The following is a 24,230-nucleotide window of genomic DNA, read 5'->3' on the forward strand; positions in this document are numbered from 1 at the left end:
AACTTTGTGTCAACATATTTAAAAACAAGTATTCTTTTTACGGATGACTTTTTTTGGTGACTTGAAAGTAGAGTGATCGTGCAACAAGAAATAACAGTAAGTGTTTATATGGTACATCATGGAGGTCTCTGTCTGATAATCCATGTTTTTATAGTTACAGATGATAATAGTACCCTAGCTGGTAAAACAAATTGTTTCTCTCTAAATTTACTTTTCACTGATCATTAAATATTCCACTATACAAACATCAATAAGAATTACATATTTATAGCAAAGTTCCAGACAGTTGTGATTTGTAAAGGTTGTTGTTATGAAATTAGTGATGAAATCTATCAGTATGTTTTTGAAAGTCTCTATATAATTTCATATGTTATGATATCCTAGGTAAAGCTGAAAACTTCAGTATCTTGTTTTATTGATTATGCAGTGTAGACTACCTCTATGAGTCAATAATATGTAAAGGTGAAAACCTTGATGATTTATACATTTAGAGATCATAATCTTGTCATGAATAGATAACTAAGATTTTATGTTGTAATCTGGCATGTGGTTAGCCAGTCAGTTTGATGGCTGAGGAAATGGAAGAAGCAGTGTTTCATGAAAAGCCAATGTATTTAGCTGTTGACTTCAGATAAAGTTCCCAGTGTGGCCTCAGCCAGACCTGCATTTATGTTACAGCAACAGATAGTGTTCTTTAGAAAAAAGAATGATCATCATTCAAGTATTAATGGAAGTAATAAGGCTAAGTGAATACCTATGCTACATTAAGCTTTGTATTAGCAATGTCTTTAGAAATTATCATCTAACATTTCTCATGTGTATGTCTTTTCCCCATTTTATTTTATTTTTTTTTAGTTGTGCCAGGTATATAATATTCAGTACTCATGCACAGGTGATTTGCACTTAGTAAAGCCAGAATGATAATATTTGGTATGATGAAACACAAGTATGCATCAACTTCATTTTGCAAGTGTTGAGAGTGATAAAAGAGATCATTTGGGGACTTAATTCAATCCAGACCAGAACTTTGGAATTTCATGCTCCCAGTTTCATGACCAGACCATGAATAAGTGCTTTCCCTAAAGGAGCCTTTAATTTACCACAGGAAAGCCTTTCATTGCTTACATGAGTATTTGGGGTGTAAACCAAACATATACAGATAGATGTCTGGGGACCTACACAGAGCTGTATTTCAGAAGACTGAAAAGTCGAGCATTATGTCTGGAAAGATAACATCTGTACAAAACCAATAAAATATACATTTATTTTTTTGCTAAGTACTTAACAGAAATCAGAATGGATCAAATCAGAAATCAATTCAATGTCTTCTTCTGAAGTTTCACTGTGTTATGTATTTTAGTTTTGTGACTTACTATTGTATTGATTTTATTTAGCATAAACATTTCTATTTTTATTTAAGAATATTTATAATCTCCATAATTTATCATTTGAAACTCATTATATGTGAGATGTCAAAAAACAATAGATTTTTCAAACTTCCTTTTTTGGTAGAAATTGAAGTATATAGCAGTTCCTATGCTTTCAGATCCAGTAGAATATTCTTTTTCATATGAATATTCACAGGTAATAATAACCTGTGTATGGGAATATACAGGGTAAAAAATGTAATAATTATTTGAAATATTAAAACATGAATTACAATAAATAGAAATAGTTCTGTTTAAATATTATCTTACCTCTTTTTAATAGTATTCTTGCTGTGTGCATAGATATATGATACATCCCCAAAATGGCACCATTTTGTTTTAATTTCTTTAATATGGCTTTCAGGCATCATGAATAATTTCCTAACTGTAGATTTAACATATGTTTAATGTCAGAAAAGTTAACGAACTGTCACAAAACTGAGAAAGTGTCTTTTTCCCTACTTGTTCTCAAGTATATTTCCTTTTCTTTCCTGCATTGCTCAGTGAATTCTCACTCTCTAGTGAGGATTCAAGGTCTTTTCTATATATACAGGCTACTTATCATTCTGAATTTCTCGCATCTTGTTAAAGACGTTAGAATGATAGAAAATCACACAGATATTTCAAAGAGAGGGTTCATTCTAAATGCACATCTGAAAAGTTCCTGCTAGGTGGCTTTGTGAAATGCAGGGGGTTTTATATACATATATATATATTCCAACATTAGCAGGAACTTGGGTTTCTATAGCTAGTACACACCTACAAGTATTGGGGGAGGAAAAGATTGAAACCTGATAATACTGATGGGATCTAAGGAAGAGCTATCCTGGCCCCAAAGTCCCCTGAGACACAGCTGAGCAGAGATTGAAACGGTTTGCTGTTAGAAGAACCTGCTCTTTCAGGACAGAGGAGGGTAAATATTGGGATTGCAACTGGCAAGGACTGAGCTTGGTGGGTTTTCTAAGCAGTGGGCTAAGCTGAAATGTTTTCATTTTAACCCTCTGCAACATTTTCATTTGGCCTTTGACTGCCTTTGGGGTACCAAACCAATTCCTCCCTTTCTTTGTGTGTAACAAGACAAATTTCAAGGCAGGGAAAACTCTGAATATTATTGTCTTTCATTAAAAGCTGAAATTTAGTGAACACCCTTTAGAAGTATAACTAGAAACTACATTTTTTTTATTTGGTTACATTCAGTTTATGACATAATGGGATTAGTCTAATTAAATGTAAACTTTAAAGGAAAGTTAGAATCCAATACTGTAAATTTATTGGCCTAGTTACTCAGAAATAAAGATTAATAAAGGTGAAAATCTGTTTTCCTTAGTGTAAATCTCTTGGTTTCATATCAGCTTGTATTTTTGAAAAAAATACTCTTCTATCAGGCATGAATTTACCAAGCGATAGCAGAGTAACCTCCTTTGCTACTTTTTTTGTGATTTTTTCTTCTTGGAATTGCTACATTGTGATTCAATGACTTAAAAATAAATAAAAAATAAATAAAACTATTTTGGCTAAAATTATTTTTGTAAGACACACATTTGCAAGAGGTAAAAAATTCAAGAAAGTATGTAATACATTAAAAAAATGAATGAAGAGGTAGTTGTATATGCTGAGGGTTAGATCGCTATATGTAAATTTCTGGAAAAACACACTAAAAGGTTCACAGGAAGTTTCTCTCTGAAGATCCATTTTAGTTTACTGAAAGATAAATGTATGCAAATCAATCTGGCATTTTGCATTTACTTTTAGTTCACCATATTTGGGGATATCTGCAGCTTCAATACTGATTAAGGACAGTTCTCTCAGCATGAGCCTATGCACTGAGGTTTGATTATAATTCAAGGAGAAAAGGTCAGATTTTGGTGGAGATGACATTTATTGAATTCTGTTCAGAATAAAATCTTACAGCCCTAAACCTGAAGAACACTCTTACTAATGTTAGTGTTTGTAGATGAATAGTAATAGCTTTTCCATATGGGTTCAACAATATTACGAGCAAACAAAAGAGCTGTTTAGTAAAACTTTAAAAACCTATCTGTTTTATTTTTACAACAAAGAAGAAAACACATGTTCTGCTTATTATAGGGAGGAGAGACTTACTGAAATTAAAGATTATATGGGTGATCATATTCTGTAGAAAATCTATTTTAAAGGAGCTAAAATGCAACTACTGTACCTTTTCATATTTATTAATTGCTTACCTCTGTATTTCCTAAAAACTGTGTTATTTAATCTTCTTTTTTGTTTGTATTTTTTTTGTTTTGTTGTTTGTTTTTTTTTGCAGTAAATGAGGGAGGTATTAAACAGGCATCCAATTTGTGTCCAGATCCTGGAGAACCAGAAAATGGAAAACGGATAGGCTCAGATTTTAGGTAAAATATAAACTCTACTATTGTATCATTTCTATAATACCAAACTTGGAAAATGTATATGTTAAAACTGTAGTGTTGTGTGGAGTTACTCTTTCAAAACTGAACTTTCCAGTAAAAGATAAATGGAATTCTCTATATAGTGCAATATAACCTGTATTTAGTATGCAAAGAAGATAAAATACCTGCTTGGAAGAGAGCATATATATGTGATAATCCAGCAAAAATTGGATTAAAGGTAAGATAAAATAGTTTTTTCATGTAAATACTGTATTAGTTTTACAAATATGGAGCGTATGTGGTTCTGGAGGTTTTTGTGAAGGACAAAATAAAGTTGAATGCAAAACAAAGAGAGACATAAAACCTCACAGAAGAAGATTCAGATATTATTATAGAAATTTCCACTGAAATCTAATAGAGAATACTGCATTTTCTATGGTGTATTTCTCAGGAACGTGACAGTTTGATACATGCAGATGTATTTCCCTAATAGTCCTCAGAGTGGTTTAGCACTCTTAATGCAGACTGAGTTTTTAAATTAATTTTGATACATATCAAATTGGTAGTGTTTAATATTACTATTTTAAAAGAAATTAAGAACCAAAAAGTTGTACATTGTTTCCAGTAAATTCTTGCATGTAATTCCTTGCAGGCTGTTTTTGAATGACTCCAAGGAATCAGAGAATTATACGCTGCCCATGATCTATTCCACCTTTTTTTAATTTAAACTAAACCTAAATTTTAACCCACTTTTCTCTTTCATTCTCAGCTGTCTTTCAAATTCTGTATCTTGTAAGGAAAAAAATATTGTAATATGCCTTCAAAACATGCTATCTCTTTTTCTCAGTGAATGTATATGACTCCTACTGTCTGTAACAACAGTGGTTGATGCATTTTTTGAGTAGAGACACATATATAAACACTTAAACATATTTAGAATTAATTTTAAGCTGTTATCCAAGTTACTGATTTGTTTCCTTTTCAGTTGTTGAATATTCATCACATACTAGAAAGGATTAAATATACATATTATTATATATTTGATATATAGGAAAACCAGATTGTATTAATAAATCTAAAGCTCTCTTCTGGCTTTATGTCATATGGTGATTTCACATTATCTTTGTGTTTATAAACCCATTCAAAACACCTAAGTGAGGAAAGAAAAAAAGGAAGAAATAAGTAGGCGGGAAATTGATAATTTTAAAATGAAATGGTTTTATTACATGCAGTTTGCATTTTTTATATATTTTGTGGTTTGCATATCACACAGTAAGCTTTCTAAGGTAAAGGTAATGTGTTAGAGGAATCTGGGAGATGAGGAAAGATTTAACAAAATTATGTTACTCTGATGTTTTACATAACTAGCTGGCAGTCAGTTAGTTACGATAATTTCTCAGTTAGTTATTATAGTTATTATAATCTCTTTATTTCTCTAGTTTGAGAAAAGAAAAAAAGTTCAATGTACATCAGAGAAAGCTTTATAAGTAATTTTATATAGAATATCATTTCTGACATTACCTGACAAAAAATGATTTCTCTTTTTTCAGAGAAATAAAAATACATACGCTCTATTTCTTAACTGTTGTGTTCTAGAATAATTCCTTAGACCAGTGTTTTATATTTTAACCTCAGTAATAAGGCTTGGTGGAAAAGCCTTGAACAGAGAATCTGCAAATCCTTTTCTAGTGTCTCTGCAAGTGACCACTGAAAGACACACCTGCAAGATCACTCTAGTTAAGCTTATATGAGGTGCAATACCTCAAAGAAGATATGATGATCGTGCCCTCATCTTTAAGTTTAGGTTAAACTAGGAAGTTACAATTTAACATTATTTTTCAATATATGCTGAGATGATGTGATTATCAAGCTTTCCTATTTCAAATGAAGTTACGAGAAAATGAAAGAAGGCATTCAAATTACTGAATAGCAGAATACAAGATGTACAAGGTATATCAGTATGTTTTAAGTGTGTTTTTTCCCCCAGTTTGTCACTAAATTCAGTGATTTTTTATTAGTTTTGAAAAAAAAATCTCTAAATGTTCTTTTTTGTCAACTCACATGAATGTGCTATTTAATTCTTATATGTGTAACACGGTAATAAATCCAATCCCGTCATAATGAAAATGTGAAAAAGCATAAATAACTAGGACATTTCAAATGCATATATGTGAAAGAACATGGCCTAAACTTACAATATCCCCTGGAAGTGAAAACCGTGACAGTAAATATATATGTTTTTTTTCGTGAACAAAAAAGGTAAAGAAGCTTTTGTTCAAATAAACAAAACAAGATTTAAGAGATATATTGTTATGCTTTTATGGGTTGTAATTTTGGGGGGGTGGAGATGTTTATTTTGGTGAGAAAGAATTTTTCATATTTCACTAAAGAGTATGTTTTCAGGTCAAACTGAACTCAGTTTTATTTTTTTATTGATCCTTGTTTTGGTCAGGTTTTGACATTGGTAAGGAGTTAACATTTTTATGAAGTAAGAAAAAAATAAAAAACACAAAAACCCACAACAAAGTAGTATTTAACTGACCCTCTTTCTCTTGAGTGATGATAATAGAAACAGTCTAAAATCCTGCTTATTTTAAGGGCAAACTACTGGCTTCCTGGTGTCTCTCACAGGTTAGATTGCAGAGCAGTAATAGTTTCTGAAAGCACGTGCTTCTAAATGGCTTCATTGCCACCTCAAATATATGCTCAAAAGTTGTCCTCAATCTAATTCCTTTCAACTAAGTCTTCGAATTTTCATGGTTCAGTTTCTTTCAAGATAAAAACAGTCTGGGCTGGAAATTTTCTCTAACTAAATCCCATCTAGTGCAACATATCCTTAATAAGCAGGTTTAATCTCAGTGTAACTCTCAGAAACAATCCAGAAATTACTATTTTTCTTTCAAAATCTTGAGTCTTTTTGCTATTTTGTAGTAGCATGTCTTTTTAATGCAAAAGCATTTTGTCTGGAAATAGTGGGAGGACATAGACTTATATATGCATAATTTCTAGCCACTTGGTTGCCAGGCCTTAAAAAAGGGAAAAACTACTCTTTTGGTTCTATTCATTTTACACATATTAGGCATAAATAAGGTGGTTTCCTATTCAATTTATTATAGTGAATAAGGAGATTTGTGATTGTAAAGAACAGGACTGATTTCACTGATCTCACGTTGAACGCCTGATACATTGAAAAGAGCTCTTACAAGGAACAAAAGTAAAAAAAAAAAAAATTAAGGAGACAGAATATAATTCCTTTTAAAATTAAACTGACTTCACTTCTTGCCATTGTTATAATGGTTGCTCAACTGCATCACAAGATTCCAAATAAGGAATGCTGCTGATTCTTTAAAGTTAATAAGGCATTGAAAGAAAATGCTTACATTTAATTTAAGAAGTATAGTACTATGAAAGATCTTTTCTAGGCTGGCTTACACCTGATGGAAAAGTAGCACATTGTTCTTTTTGTCTCCTTGAAGTCAATCTATCTATAACATAGGAAATTATTTTAAGTATCTCTTATTTTGTCCCCTTCAGATAAAGAAGTGAAAATTCCAATTATAAAACCTTAATTTTGAAATGCAGTATTTTGAAGAAGGGTTTAGGTGTATCTTTGAGATTGATTAAAATCTAATTTCACTACAATTTATTTTTTTTTAGAGAAGAGCATGCTCTTGGTGCTTCTCTTTAGCTTTCTTCACATTTGAAGGTATAGGTTTGGCAGCATTTTATTACAATTTCAGTCCTGTTCTGATTATAAATACTACCTGCTCTCTCAGTAGATTCATATGTTCTTATATGCTTCTTAAACAGACTTAGAAAATCTGTAAGGCAGGTTTTAAGATTAACTGTGGCATTTCATGACATTCTTTGGAACCTGCCACTCCATGTTCTCACTTTTGAATGATATTTGTAATGTGAAAATTTCCCATGGGTGTATTTTCAAATTTTGAAGGCTTTGTTTCTGATGCTATCTAACTGTTATGCTAGCATAACAGGCCTTTGTAAATTGTAAGAAAGTCAATAAAACTTGCTAACAGCTTCCAGCTTTTCCTATACTGAAAAAGATGTTACCTCAGAAAGACAACTTTCCTTCTCTAGAATTTTCTAAAAATTTTAGATATACTAGTATTCATGCTGCTGGAATTTCCAACAGATTATTTTACACTACCTGTCATACAGTAAAATACGTATCTTTTCCATGTGAGTGTCTGATTTTGGAATCAATGCCTCTATGGAAAATTATAGAAACATGTAACCGATGAAGAGAAAAAGTTTTCCTGTGGTTTTGTTTTTGGGGTTTTTTTTAAACTGTTGGGTTTTCGCTGCCTTTTTTCTTTTTTTTGTTTGTTTTCTTTTGTTTGGTTTGTTTTTTGGGTTTTTTTGTGTTTTTTTATTCTGGAATCAACATAATGAAACTGAATCATACTTGAAAAAGTATTTTACTATAAGGCAAACATGTTCCTCCACCCCTGCCCCAAATTTCTGGCTTCATGAAATGAGTGAATGAGCCTATCTCTATCCCTCTACCTCTGTAGTGTAGTCCACTTAAGTGTTTACAAACTTGATTCGCAACAAAGTAATGAATGCTCTTGGACAGCCACAAAGATGCTAGTGTTGTCTTAAACATACAGATTCTATTGAGAAAAGGAAGCATATGCATTTTGTATTAAAGAAAATTTATTGCACCAATGAGTTGTATTAGAATATAACTAGTGATAATTTCTTCTTTCATTTTATATTATAAATTAATTTATAGTTATTTTCTTTGGTAAAATGACTTTGAGGTGTAACTGGAAGTTTCACACTTAATTTTCCTTAAACCTTCTCTGAATTGCATACACTTTTCTGCAAGTGTGTGAGATGAACTTCTAGGCTCTGGAACTTCTAGCCAAAAAGAAAACCTGCACTAAACTCAGACAATTAGCTTCATGAGATGCAACTGTAGTTTAAAGGTGATAGTAGATGTTTTGTGAGAAGTTAACCAGTTCCTTTGTTAAGCAGAAGCCTCAGACACTACAATCTTTGTGGGAAAAGGTGACATCTTAAGAACTGTTTAAACATAAATATCAACTATCCTCTAGAGTGATGGAAAATACTCTGCAACTGAAATTTAGTCATAGCTTCAGTGTGTTCAGCACATGGTAAAGATTTCTCTGGCCTAAAATTTTGCGGTAACGTTTCTATTGGCTGATCTTCCAGAATGTTCCTCTGCATGCTCTGAACTTACTTGGGACACATGCCACAGCTTAGCTCAACTCTCCTGCTGTGGCTCAAAGAGACTACAGTAGATTCTGTAGCTTGCACATAAATAATTATGGATTAGTGGGTTGTAGAAAGTTGCTAGGTTAGGAAAATTCGTTTCACTGTGCACAGTCTTGAAAGCTTAAGTATAAGTTTAGCTTCTTTTACTGCAGCTGCAAAGAAAAATATGGGCACTGTAATACTGATTATTTATTTACATTAGCATTAAAATATATCAGGACTAGTGTGGCCAGCAGGACTAGGGCAGTGACTGTCTCTCTGTACTTGGCAAGCACCTTGGATCCTGTGTTCATTTTTGGGTGCCTCACTTTTATGTATATATGCCTGTTCAGTTGATTCCATAGAAACAGAATGATATTGCAATATACAAATGCAGGTGTATTCCTTACACATTTATGCAAAAATACAAACTGCATTATCTCATTTTTGTCTAGTCTGTCCGACCTACCCATCATAAAATTTACAAGAAAAATTTGAGTTCAAAACATGGAATAATATAATTTATTATATACACCTGAACTGGAGGTTTTGAATCCTCATATATTTGATTCTTGTTCCATAATGATTTAAAGCATGTATCAAATAATGGAGGAAAAGAATCTAAAATAAGTTAGCTACACCTATGCCGACTGTAGAAAAAATATTATTAAATATAAACTTCATACAAAGTTCAAAATTTTAAACCTGCTCTTTTGTATACTTTCAAGATTCTGTAGCTTCATTTTAGACTCCTCCCTGCTTTTGATTTGTGTTCTTCAAAGTAGGATCCAAATTGGAATTGATTATGGAGCAGATTATTTGGGGCAGATTATGGAGGCTTCAAAAATAGATAGGAGATGAAAGTGTTGCTCAAATTTGTGTAACTGTCTTATTTAGTATTTATTTAATGAAAATGTATCCAAAGTTTGGGGTGTTCTGTGGTTTGGATTTTTTTTTCTGAAAATGCAAACCTAATGGCAATCATCTTTTGTCCTGTTAGAAAATGGCAGATGAAGTTGCTCAGAGACAGAAGTCAAGCATGCGTTTCTGAAGCTCTGAACTGATTAAGCACAGTATGTTGTAGATGCAAAAGCTTTATATGAGTTCACATTAAATTGAACAGCTTGAATGAGTCATAGAAATATTGATTGAAGGGCTACTAGAGAGGGCATCAACTCTAACCTCCTGCCCAAAGTAGGACTAATGCCAACATGAAATAATGTCAACTTTGACTTTTTTTAGACAATCCTGAACACTCCCAAGACCTGTGATTTCACAACAGTCTGGGTATGCTGTTCCAGTTCTGCCCTGCCTTTCTTAGAGATATATACATATATTTATGTTTATAAAATGTGTATCACCATATTGATACACATTCTTTGGAACCACTCTGATGTCAGAGTAAGAACACGAGTCACCTCATCAGTACCTCAGCACTTCTGTTTCTAATCAATCTATCATAGACTCATAGAATAATTTGAGTTGGAGGGGACCTCAAAGATCATCTAATCAAAACCCGTCTGCCCTGGCAGGGACACCTCCAACTAGATCAGGTTGCTCAGGGCTCCGTCTATCCTGGCCTTGAACACTCCCAGGGACAGAGCATCCACAACCTCCCTGGGCAACCTGTTCCAGCGCCTCACCACCCTCAGGGAAAAGAACTTCTTCCTTAGATCTAGTCTATACTTACGCTCTTCCAGCTTCTACCCATTACCCCTCGTCCTATCACTACAGGCCCTTGTAAAAAGTCCCTCCCCAGCCTTCTTATAGGCCCCCTTCAGATACTGGAAGGCTGCTATAAGATTTCTCAAGAGCCTTCTATTTTCCAGGCTGAACAAGCCTAACTCTCTCAGCCTGTCCTCATATGAGAGGTGCTCCAGCCCTCTGACCATCTAGGTAGCCTTCCTCTGGACTCGCTCCAACAGCTCCATGTCTTTCTTGTGTTGGAGTCTCCAAAAAAAACCACTCCAAAAAACCCTAAAAGACTTTGCTGCCAGCCTGCCTGGCTGATGTTTAATACTGTTACTCAATTAGGATTGGGTGTTAAGATCTATGCCACCACTTCTAATGTGGTTGAATGTATCATTTGTTTTATTTAGGATTAGAGTGCATTACTAATCACTAGAACAGAACTTTGTACCTTTACTTTACGAATTTCATAAGATTTCATCTGGCCTGGTGCTCCACTTTTTCAAGTGTCTGGACTGAAGCTCTGCTATTCAGTATGTCAGCTACTTTTCCTAGTTTAGTATAATCCATAAATTTACTGGGAGTTCATTCTGTATCATTGTCAAGGTTGAGGATGAAAATAGTAAAAAGGATAAGACCCCATATTGACTTTTTAGTGCTCAACTTATTACTGGCCACCAGCTGAAAATGAAGCCATTGATTCCTACCCTTTTAGCACAGCTGCCAGACCAATGTTTAATCTATTTAGTGTATATTTTGTCAGCTACCAAAAGGCACTGCTGTAAGTAATGGTGTCAAAAAGACATGCTGAAGTTGAGCACTATTACATCAAGCACTATTATGTTTCTCTCCGGTCCATCTAAAGAGTCATTTTGTCAGAGAAGACAATCAGGATGATCACATGTGATTAACCTTTGGTAAATCTGTCAAAGTGCCCCTGATCTGTGTTTTCCTAGAAGACACATTCTTTCCAGGGATTACCTTGCTTTTCTTAAAAATTCATGTAATGTTAACACTCTACAGGCAGTAGGAACTTCTCATCACCACTGTTTTTCACATATCATGCCAGCCTTTCACAGAATTAGTCAGCTTTTTCAGCACCATTTGGTGAAAGGTGTCTGGATCACTGCCTATGAAATAAGCCATCTTGTTTTGTCTGTTGCTCCCCAGTATTGGCTGTCCCTGTTCTTCTTAAATCATCTTGGTACATGCAGATGTCTAGGAACAGATGTGCTGTATAAATTAATGCAGAAATGGCATTTGGTACTTCTGCTTTTTTCATATTGGATTCCAGCACCACACTATTGCCTCACGCATTGATTAATGGACCTGCATTATATATGAACTTCCTTTGTGACTAGTATACCCACGGAAGATCTTTTTCATACTAGTGTGCCTTACCAGTCTTAGCTCTAGCTGAGGGTTGGCCCACGGAATCTAATTTATTCACACAAGGACTACGACAATAGTAGCTTCAGTTCAGAAATTTCCTTAACCATAACTGATAGAAATAATGTAATGACCAGAAGATGAACTATAGATATTTACCATATTCTAAATTTTTTCTCTAGGCATTTACTTTTCATCATTCCCAGTGTCAGCATACTGGACTAGACAAAATGAACCCAGTATGGCCTTTGGCTACATCCAAAGACAGGATTTTTTGCCAAATATATTATACATTTTGGAATTTTTTTTGGATTTTCCTGCTGTCTTAAAGACTCTTTTTTTTTGGTGATGCACATCTATATTGTAAATAACAATAAACGACTTCATAACTATATCATGGTTCAGTTCTCTTGAGATTTACAAAACTGATATAGTCTGCACAGTCTTACCTTCATCTGGTAAGCAGTTTGGAACACATGTAAATCAGAGTTTCAAACAGCTGTTAATTGTCCACACTATTTTTTAAGTCATTTATTCCCACACTCTGTTTTGAACTACTCTGCCAGCTTTCTCTGAAGTAATACCTGCCCACAATTCAGAGGCAGACAGGGACAAGTCCCCCCAAACCACCTTCAATGATCTGATTTTCTCTCTCCACAATCTGCAATTCTTTTAACCCACTGGAAGACTTTGACCATATCTCCCACATGACATCACGCAGTACCTCTGGACATGCAATAGATATCATCAGTTTCATCCTGTCAAGAATGCCTCTTTGGCCTATAATAGACTCCTCAAATTATTTGGAATTCTATCAACCAAAAACACCCATCAAAAAAAATAAAAACAATTACTGCAATTGCTGCTATGTAACTACACCAGACCCCCATCAAATCTGTGTACAAGTGCTCTAGAGAGAGCTAAGGAGTATAAGTGTATTGACTTTTTTTTCACTTGGTCTTAGAGCTAATAATTATTTACTGATAATCTACATGTCCTTTTTGAATCTTCATCATACTGACCTCCTGTTCTGCTCCTAGGAGAGAGGTGACACTTTACCCTCCCGTACTCACTTACCAAACTTTTTATAGAGGAAGATGGATTTTAAGTTGAATTCTTGTACGTCACAGATAAAAAACACTGAAGAAAAAAATATCGTCATCAGAAACAAGAGGGATCTCTCCTACTAGACAATTGTAGAAGAAAAATAAAAATCTATCTAGAGACAGATGACAGAGAACCATTTAAAAAATGGCTTTTATATTTCTGAGAAATGCATTTTGTTAACATTTTCTTGACAAGCTTAAAATAGTCACTGTGCAGACGCTTATGGATGACATTCGGACAATGTCTGTCCAGAAGAATTATCCAGATATTCTACAGGACTGGTTTGTTGTGGGGGGATTTTTTATCCCTTTTATGAAGTTCTCTTTTGATTTTTGATTTTACTGTCTTTTTTAGTTGATCTGCTGTAGGAACCAATCTCTGTCTCTTCCATTTTTTTTCTTAGACTAGTGTCTGCCCATCTAACTGCCTTTATGAGATGTCATTCACATGGAACACACTACTGATTTTATAATTTTCTGCTATGTTTATTAGTAGAGTATGCTTGCAGTCATATACTATCAAATATAGGTTTAATATCAGAACTGATTTGGACAGGTAAAGTATACTAGAATGCAAGTGTTATTTACACGGAGGTGATAAAAGTAATTATCAGACTAGTAAAATCTTCATAATCATTTCAACCCTCTGGAATTTTTGGCAGTTACAGTTTTGTTACTATGATTTCAAATGTTTTAGTAAATGGTATACTTTCTGCTCACAGTTCCTTTTTTAAATCAGTCCATGGTTAGTTAAGAGAAAAATATTTCCATGTTGGGTTTATTTTTTTTGAATAAACAAAAGGGTTCAGATTTTCTTAACTTGACTTTGTACGGCAGGTAGATTCCTGTAAAAATCTAATCTTGAAAAAGTTATTCTTGTCTTCCCATTTGCCACCATGTGAACCTTACTAACCATATAGTTCCCAGAGTAGCTGAGTGTAATTTTTATTATTATTGATAGTTTATCTTTTGAAATTTCTTCCAGCTCTGTGATCTTCCCTCACTCTTTTTCCTTAATTTCACATGGAAGCTTTTCAACCTTACCTTGCAAAGACCTTTACATTATGTGAACTTTTTTATTTTTCTCATTTTTTCACTTTTATATCCTCCTCCAATTTTCATGGACTCTGCAGCTCTTCTTTATCTCCTCCTTTCACAGCTTATTTCTCATACAAATAAGAATTGTTTGTTTCTGGAGTAATTTATTGAGCTGTTACTGACTATTAAATCCCCTTTTCCTGAGATGTCTGTTCAGGGGACTCTGTCATCTTCCATGTGTTCATTACTTATTACCTATGTTTCTGTAAAGCCCAGGGGCTTCCCAAATTTCATTAGCTATACTGTGCTGAAACCATTCCTTTTCAAACATCTAACATTTCTAACTCCTTTAGAACTCCCTTTCTGTTCTGTTTAGTTTCTATCTTCTGTATTAGCTATTTTCATCATAGATGTATTTGAAATGATTACCTAAAAGAAGTTAATCTCTGGAATGTGTGCTCAGTTTTTTAATTTTTTTGGTCTGCATTTGTAAATTGATCTGAAACTGAAATTACTATTGCAGTGCTAAAATTCCCATCTACAAGGAAAGAAAACCAGAGATCATACCTTACAAGCCAAATCCTGCAGAGAAGAATTAATTTTAGTATGTTTTTCAGTAAAAAGGAATGTTACACGTTCTGGGATCAAATCCACATTTGAAGATCCCAGGGAAATCAAGAGTGATACCCTGTCACTGTTGAGTGATATCCTCAGACTTCTTCTGACCTCTTTACAGAAGTGCCAATTTTAAAGGAGCCTTAAATAATTTATTTAGATAAGTTAAGAATTATGCCCAGGCAAAGCCTTTGCTTACAGAGATTTACACTGTTTACATGGACTCAAGAATTTATTGCTAGCCTAATTAAAATCTTAACCTACTAACAGAAATACAAACCCCAGATATTACTAGCCTATTTACAATAATGTATTTTCTGTCCAAGTTATTGCTATAATATCTTAATACTATTACTATTTCTTTTTTCAAAAATGCAAAGATATAGTGTCTAATCCTTTTCTCTGGAGTTGTTCTTCTCTTTTCAATACTCCTGCGGTTCTAAAGACAAAAAAACCCAGACTTCCTCAAGAAGAATTGGGGGGTGGGGGACATTTACAGGAAGTCATCGATATCCTGACGTCTTCACTGGGAAGAATATAATCTTTATAGTGGAGATTTCTTCCTCCATCTTGTGGTGTGGCTCTTCTTCTAGGTGATTAGCTTAAATTTCTGTCTCTTCAGTTACTGTAAATAGCTACTGTTTGTTACACAGTGCCCAGGCTTGTTAAAGCTTTACTATATGGATGTCAGGAGTTATGTCAGAAAATAGTCACTTAACCTCCAGATGACTGTTAAAAAGAGGCAAACCATCTCTGGCCAAAGTGAGCCTACAGAGGGCCAGACCAGTACATAGCCTGCTGTCTTTAACTACTAAGAGGAAAAAATACTAGATTACATGTTTGTATTGTTTGCCAGGACCTCCATACCTAAAAGAATGGAAAAATTGACTGATACATATTGGTAAAAAAATGCTTCTTCTTTTTATGTCATTGTTTGATTTTAGCTTGGGAGCAACAGTTCAGTTCTCCTGTGATGAAGATTATGTGCTACAAGGTTCAAAAAGTATCACCTGTCAGAGGATCGCTGAAGTGTTTGCTGCATGGAGTGATCACAGACCTGTGTGTAAAGGTAAAGAGGAATTCTTACCCTTATGGTGATATATTCATTTCACGTTCAGCTGTTGTTTGACAGCCAATTCTATTAAATTAATATTTTGTATGTACCTGTAGTTTTAATACTAGTGTCCTCACTTTTCTAGAAAAAAAGTCTCACTTGTACTGTTTAATATGAACTCTACTGTATTTCATTATGCTTATTTTACTTGGGAATTTACATTATGCAATTTGCTTCATAATGAGCTGATGAAAATCTGTTAAGTGCTAAATATTAAGACTCACCAAGATGCATTTTAAAATTGCAGTGATTCACTATGCAATCAGTACTTCATGAAGCATCTTCATTATGTATTTGCTAAGTAGATGAGAAAGACTTGAATGTGGGATTGATAAGAGATGGAGAAGTAAGTCTACACCTGAGTTTGACCCTGACTAAATGGATAAAGGGCAAAAACCACAGAAGAATGTAAGAGAAGAAAAGCATACAGTCGTTCTGCTTAATGTATTTGATGTCCAAATACTACGGCTAGTATGATGAATACCTGAATCAAGAAATGAAAGTATTAGTATATATATATGTGCTACATATATAATGGAAGTATATGTGTGCACCTATACATGTAAATTGGCATAACAGCAAAGGTCAATATTGGAGAGTACAGTTTGTTCAAAGAGAACCCTTGAGTATGGGAAACAGAAGGGATATTTACCTTGTAATGCGAGGCTATGGACACTTAAACAAATGTCTAGAGAGAACCTGGAGTGGTTTCTGAACAGTGGAAGAGGGCAAAAAAGGCTGAGGGTGGTATCCAGATGGTGTGTAGTAGAAATCCACAAAGTCATTATTCATAGAAAAAGTATGTGATTCACAACCAAAAGAACAGTGTTTCACTTCTTTACACTCAACAACTTCTAGAAGTAGCCAATTCCACCTCAAAAAGCAGAGGACCAAGATTAAGAAAGTTATTAGGAATAGATACAATGCCATATGGTGAAGAGCCAGACAGATGGTATAGATGTTATAGTTTATGCAATATGAAATGCTTTAGAGTGTAATTAGTCACATTAAAATTACTGATTTAAGTACCTTTTGTGTGCTATAATTTTGGTTCTTTTGATTAACAAGATGTTTCAATTAGACTCTTAAACATACTAAAGTTGGAATATAAACATTAATTCTAGACTAATAATTATATCTTCTCTAAGTTTCATGCGCAGAACATACAATCAACATTTTGAAAGAATTTTGCATAAGTAGCATAAATATCAAGTAGTAACATGAAGCAAGTAGCTGCAAAAATATGTGTGCATCTGCTTGTTGCACTTGCATGTTTGTGTACAAATGATTTGTACAAACAAATTAGACATTCATGCATAAATGTTACTTTATGCAAGAAATTAATATTTTCTTATGAAATGATACAGCTTTGCAGATAATGAGGGCACAGGTGGTGTATTAGACACTTTACCTGTTATTCTTTAAAATCTCACTTAAAATGCTGCTTTTTATCACGTAGTGTTTCCTATTTGAACAGTACAGTTTGCAATTTTCTTCATTCAGTTATATAGTTTATATGGTGCACACACCAAAAATCCCACAGTAATGATGCAATTTTTCCAAAATGGCATGTGAATATAAATAATTACTTACATTAATATCTTGCAGTTGGCCAGAGTTCTAAAGATGAACTCTCCAATTCTGTTAGATACATTTTGATTTGGCATCACAAATCCTCAGGAGTTACTCTCATAGTGCATATGTCCTGACAAAAATGAAAGATCAACTCTCCGTAGGAGTTACCATGTAATACCAGCTGGAATCATATTTGTGCAAGTTAATCTGGAATACGGCTGAAGATTTTCTACAGGAGAAATGTAACAGGACTTTGAGAAGGAAAACTGATGCATCACTTCCAAAATAGAAGCAAATATTGTGGATTATCAACATACTTTAGACCGTAAGAGTAGTTTCCAGGAAAATACTACTTCGGAGGTTGGTCTGATTTCTGAACTTTTTGACTTCTAGAAAATTTTAAAGTTACATCAGCTATCCTGACTAGATCTATTTGTAGTCGGAGCAAATTATTCTTTCTTTCTCAACAATTTATTCTTTTTTTTCTTATATTGTTTATATTTTTTTCATGTTTTATAATGCATTTCTCACATCACCCCAGAAAACCAGTAGTCCAGTAGATGGACCTGGTGAAGAAATATGGCAAAAAATCAAAAAATTTGCCCAATTGTGATTTAAGAACAAAGTGTATTGAAAATAAGTTAGAATCTGGAGGTATGAGAAAAGCATGGCTTTTTGTTGTAGGCAAGAGGCAGCTGAAAATTAACCAGTGACTTTCTGCATTTTATTGAAATTTTAAAGTGTATTCATCCTCTCAGACATGTGTTCTTTCTCTTTTTCGAGTTCAATGCATATTGCAAGGCTAAAATTCTGCTGAGGATTTTAAAATTTTTCCCAATTTAATTGGGAAATCTTGTAGCATACCATTGTTATAGGAAAGAAGAACAAGTAATATCTTCTCATCCTTCCCAAGAAAGAAAAAAACGTGTTAAAAAATGGCATGAGAATCTTTTCCCAGGCATTTATTGCATACTGAGTTAGAATTTTGTTATTCAAAAGATGCAGATTTATGCAGTTGTTCGTTATTTCATATCTCAAGAAGTGCTTAATACATTTGACTGTAATAATATGACTGCTTACATTGACTTTCTGTGACTTCATTTAAGAAGGACTTTTTAAACACTTCAGGACTAAGACCCTCCTAGTATGTCTGCCATGGGATCCACTGTACCCCTACAGGGCAATGTTATTATTACAAAGCCAGCTTGCTTAAGCAGAGACAATTGCGTACTTTACGAATCTATGTGCCAGTTGATAAATCTCTTCCTCTCATTTACGTTTCAGGAAATGAAACAGATAGATCTATTCACAGTTAGTCGATTAGCTTTTTTATTTTCAAGCCTGCTGCTCCTGTTTTCTGCTTGCTTGTTTCTCAGACTCTGTGAAACATCTATGAATGAGGCCTTTTATAAGTGTGCTGGCAAGTCAGCAACAAGTTCTGCGACAAATTCAGTATTTTGGAAAAGGTCATCTAATCTGTAGCAAGCAAAAGTGGTTTTGAAATAATTCTTTGTATCTGAGAAAACTAAAGGAGAGACAATTTGTGGTTTAAACCATGATCATCGAGTTAGTAGGTAGAGTAGAATGTAATTTGGATTACTGCTAAAAAAATACGTGATACTATGTATTTGAATTGGGTTCTGAAATTTAGAGCATTTTTTTTTGCTTCATATTGTTATTTTGGTCAGTTCATTTCACTGACTAAAGTGATTTTAAACCAGCATTGAATTCATGGACTCAGTATCTTTCACCTGATCAATTGTAAACATCAATCTGATTAATATGCAAGCAGAATGCACATTACGAATTTTAGATCTTTCCTTTATAAACACCTTTACTAATCTACAGTACATTGTTGAAAAATCCACCTATGCCTCACTTCTCTCTGAAATGCAGACATGTATCTGGGCATCTTAAATGTGTTGCTGATTAACAATATGTGTGTATATGTGTACACACCCCTTTTGGTACAGGTAACTCATTATAGATGAATAAGGCTGAAAGTGGTCCTGACAGGTCAGCACTACTTCCTTATTCCAGCTGCATTTATTCCCAGAAGATTCTTGATTAACATTATTTGTTTCCAAGGAAAGCGGTCTTAGAACCTGCTCAAGCACTCCAGTCCTTCTGTTAGCTTGCAGGTAGAAGAATTATTCTAATTCAAATGTGAACCATATTTCAGCAACTTATTTCAATATATGTTTCTATATAAAAAGCAGATTCTTTAGCTAGTCTTTTCAAAGGCTTATTGTATATTTCAAAAATACCTGCTCTTTTAACTAATCATCAGTCGTTTGGTCAGTCCTTCCTCACAGGCCAAGGTTATAGACCTTTAGCCTTTTTCATGACTTTCCCAGTGGATCTGTGTCTTTCTTAAAATACCTTTTCTATAAATTGGCTTAATATTTTAGAAGGGGCTTTCCCAGTGCTTAGTGGAGAGGAGGAATTACTTCTTACATTTTTAAATATTCTTATACCTCTAACTATATGTGAATCTTCCAGCTTTATTGTCTTAACTGCAGGATGTTGTTTTCTCAGGTTATGTTTCTGAGCTACTGTAACCCCTGAAGTTTTGCTGACAACTGACATGCTCCTTATCTCTTTTTGTGAATTGATTATTCCTGCCTTCATGCTTTGTCTTATACTTCTCTCTACTGGACTGCATGCTATTTTAATGTCACTTCTGCAATTTCTCATTTTTAATTCTAGTTATGTTTGCTAATATATTCGCAGTCCTCCACAGGTCTTTGTTTAGTGCAGATTTAGTAAGCATGCACTTCATTCTGCTGTCCAAATTCTTAATGAAAATACTGAAAGAACCTGACCCTGGACAAACCTCTGTGAAACCTCATTCAGTTATTCTTTTCTTTTGATGCTGAGACACTGTTCATTAATCAGAGAAGTCTAGGCTGAAAGGGGCATCAGGAACCAATCATCTGACCTTCTGTTGCAAGCAGGGCTCTCTTAAACCAATTCTTCATTATTTCAGTGAGTGAGATTGTACCACTTCTTTCAGCAACTTATTCCAATGTTTAATAGATCGTACAAAGAAGAGTGTTTCTTCTGAAGAAACTCGTCACTATTACCTTTTATTCTGTCTTCATGTATCCCTGTGGAAAGAGTATCTCTATGTTTTCTGTAACTACCTTTTAGATAACAAAGGACTGTGGTTAAATTCCTCCTTGAGAGTTCTGATATCTAGGTCAAAAAAAACCCTAGTTACTTCAGTATTTCTTCGTATGCCGATTTTTTTTTGTATTCTTGGGGGTCTTCCACTGGACTCTGCAATTTCTCCGTGACTCTCTTAACCTGAAGGAACCACAAATGTATTCTGTATGTGACCTAAAAAATACTGATTAGGTCTGAATAATTACACACCTTCATCTGCTGGCACTGTCCTTTCTGATACAGCCCAACAGTTTGTCTGCTTTGCTACCAAGGCACTTTGCTGGGCTTTGTTCAGCTTTATGTCCACCACAGCCTCCAGATGCCTTTTAGCAGAACCGGTCTCCAGAAAGTCAGTCCTCATCTGTGCTACTTCTGGGACTTACTTTAGCTCATGTGTAGCACTTCACGTTTATCCTTGCTGAAATTCATGTAATTCTTGTTGGCCCAGTCTTCCAGGCCACTGAGGTCTATCTAATGGCTCTTTCTTCCACTGCAACTACCTGTCCTCCCTCTGCAAACTTGGTGCCTGTGCATTCAATCCCATCATTCAAATCAGTTTAAAAGATACTAAATACTGTCAGTCCCACTACTGACCCATGAGGAACTCCACTCATTACTGTCTGCTAGTTTCATTTTGAGTCTTTAACCACTGTCCTTTGAACTCTGCAGTACAGGCTGGCTTTCCTGTCTCTCGCAAACATGCTTTATGAGTTTGTGAAGGAGATGTTGAAGGACACCGTCACACATCTTCCTAAATTCAAGGTAAACTATGTCTATAGCTCTTCTCTCATCTACTGAGTGTGGTTTTCATCACAGGAGGCAACCAGTTTTGTTGAGTTGGACTAGACTAATGAAGTCTAGTCTTTATTCTGCTGCTTGTCTTTCTCATGCCGTTTAGGGTCTTAAACTCTATGATTATGATGCTATGGTCATCGCAGTGAAAACCAACATTGAGGGTCATGACTCTAAATAAATCTTATTTTTTTAGCAGTAGGTCTAAAGTAGTCATCATTCCTGTTTGGTACATTCTGCAGCTGTGTTAGGAAATTATCCAAAGTTTGCTACAGAAATCTCCCAGATTGCTCTTGCACCACAGTGTTGCTTTCCTAGCAGATATTAGGGTAGTTAAAGTCCCCTAGGAGGACTGGGGCCTGCAGATCCAAGGCTTCTGTGAATTCTTCTGTGAATTCTTCTGTGAATTCTGTGAATGCTTGGTCTGCATCAGACACCTACTGTGAGGTGCCCTCTGATAGACATCTTGCTGATTCTGAAACAAAGGCTCTCTAGAGAACTGTCCTCTTGTCATTGATCACTCCTTTTCTACCCTTTTTACATTTTCTGGATAGCTTGTAACCATCCATTGCAGTATTCCAGTCATGTGAGCTGTCATACTGCATTTCTCTAATTCCAACAAGATGATAACTCTTTGATTAAGTATGAAGTCCTGGTCTTGCCTGTTTCTCAACCTGCTCATGCTGGCATGCTGCAAAGTAGCTCAGGCAAGGACCACGCATCTGAGCTGTCAAATGCAGCTCCTGAGTGGAATAAGGACTAACAGGACTCGCCATAGCTTTGTCCCATGCAATATCAGGCCCACTGGTCGCAGTTCACAGCTGCTACACATCAGACCTGCCTTTAGACAAGGTCAGCTGAGCTCTTAGGAGTGCAGAGAGAAGTCGTATGCAGGATCCCAGCAGCAGGCGTCAAAATTTTAGATTATTTTAATGTTACTGGTTATTTTAAGTGCTTTCAAAGCTGAAATAAAAATGCAGTGAGGTTTTCTTTTAGTTGTGTGAAATAAAGAGAAAATCTGTAATTGCAAAACTTTGATTATAGTGTGAAAACTATTCACTTTCTTATGGATACTATTCCTTCCATAGCTTGGTATGTAGGTGTTCATCCCATTATCTTATAGTCATCAATTATATTTTTATTCTTAGGCAATTAATTGGTGCTTATTAATATAAAATAGTTACTATTTTCATTTTAACAAATTCAATATACTTTGAGTATTAATTAATTTTTCTTTTACAGACAGATTGATAAATTCTTGAAAGGTGGTTAAAAACTCTGCTATAACATCTTCCGTCCTCAGTCAAAATTTGCAGAAAAAAATAGATTGGTTTTTTTGCCCAGTTTGTACACCAAGGCTTTTTCCTCCAAGCTTAATCAAGTGCCAAGACAGTATTGATTGTAGTGGTTATTTTCTGTCTTTTGGCAATGGCTACAAATTGCATCATTCTATACTAAGTTTTCAACAAAATATGATTTTCATATTACTGGCTATGAGTATTTGCTTAGACAATTTTGACCTCTTTACAATGTTGTCTCTATTTAAGCATTTTTTTTTCCTTGTCTTTATCATTTCTTCTTCTTCTACATTAAAATTAAATAAACATTAGGACAGTCTTACATTCTCTTTCAGAAACATAACCAAAATTAAAAAAGCTGTACTAAAATAAAGAAGTACAAGAGTTGTATTTTTCCTGAACAAAGAGTGAAGAATAAAGAGTGTGCTTAAATCTTAAACGTCCTTCCTGATTATTTATGATTTTAAGTTTGTCTAGAGTCATGGTGATAATTGAGATTACAGTGCATACTTTGTGGTGAAAGTCATTAATGCAGAACTAACATTACTGGAACACCATTAACAAGCTAAACATACTGCTGTTTATATTGGCAGAACAATTGAACTCTCCAAGCATAAAACGGTAGTTTAATTTAAAACTAACTCACCAAAAATTGCTATCTTCAAGCTTTTATGTGTGATAATGTTGCCCTTGAAAAGCTGTTACGCATTGCAGATTTGTGAAGTTAAAGAAATCTACTACATTACACTGCAAAAGAACTTTGAAGAAATTACTGCACTTAAGTAGCTTAAATATTGTCCAGTATCTCAGCTAATGCTGTGCAGCATGAAAAATATTCCTGTTTTTAATTTGAATGATAAGTAGTTGTGAATAGATGTAATATCTACGTACAGGGAAAATTTGGGAAAACTTCTTAAAACTTCTAAAATTTTGAAAATACTTTAAAGCAATTGTCACCAAAAGCTAATTGCTGTCAGTCTATGTTTTTAAATTTTGACTAATTTAAGCAAGACTTGAGAAAACTATCTGAAAAAATTTGTATCTTCTGCATCTTGTATATTGACATAAATGCCAGAGCTCAGCATAATGTTAGGCATAATTTCTGAAGACCAGACTGGAGTACAGGAACAGCAAAAGTATTCCACCAGTTTACTGATTTCTGTCTCATACCAAGATCTGAGTCTGTACTTAGAGGACAGTGAGATCTCATGAGTTGTTTTTGTCTGTTGCATGTAAAATGTTTTCTGTTTTTACAGTGCATCTGAAATCTGGTCTGGTAGCATAAGAAAACTTTAATTTTATCTTCCAATAAATATAATGACTTAGAAACATCAAAACCTTGTTAACTCTAAATGGTAGATCATGCATATTGATGTCTTGCAGTTTGCTTCTAGAGAGGTGTGGTA

The 24,230-nt window shown here is 34.4% G+C and overlaps 1 protein-coding gene across 1 annotated transcript in view; it reads left to right on the plus strand.

The window, feature by feature from the left end:
• The window catches only part of LOC104270660 (CUB and sushi domain-containing protein 3-like), a gene marked incomplete at its 5' end in the record, with an annotated part of 64,456 nt that overhangs the window by 16,479 nt on the left and 23,747 nt on the right, over positions 1-24,230 (plus strand). Inside the window, 2 exons of the mRNA XM_009865081.1 lie at positions 3,715-3,802; positions 15,822-15,946. Coding sequence (XP_009863383.1) covers positions 3,715-3,802; positions 15,822-15,946 — 213 coding nt within the window. The remainder of the gene's footprint in view (positions 1-3,714; positions 3,803-15,821; positions 15,947-24,230) is intronic.

This window comes from Apaloderma vittatum, unplaced genomic scaffold (assembly GCF_000703405.1).
Source record: "Apaloderma vittatum isolate BGI_N311 unplaced genomic scaffold, ASM70340v1 scaffold22322, whole genome shotgun sequence".
Classification (NCBI taxonomy): domain Eukaryota; kingdom Metazoa; phylum Chordata; class Aves; order Trogoniformes; family Trogonidae; genus Apaloderma; species Apaloderma vittatum.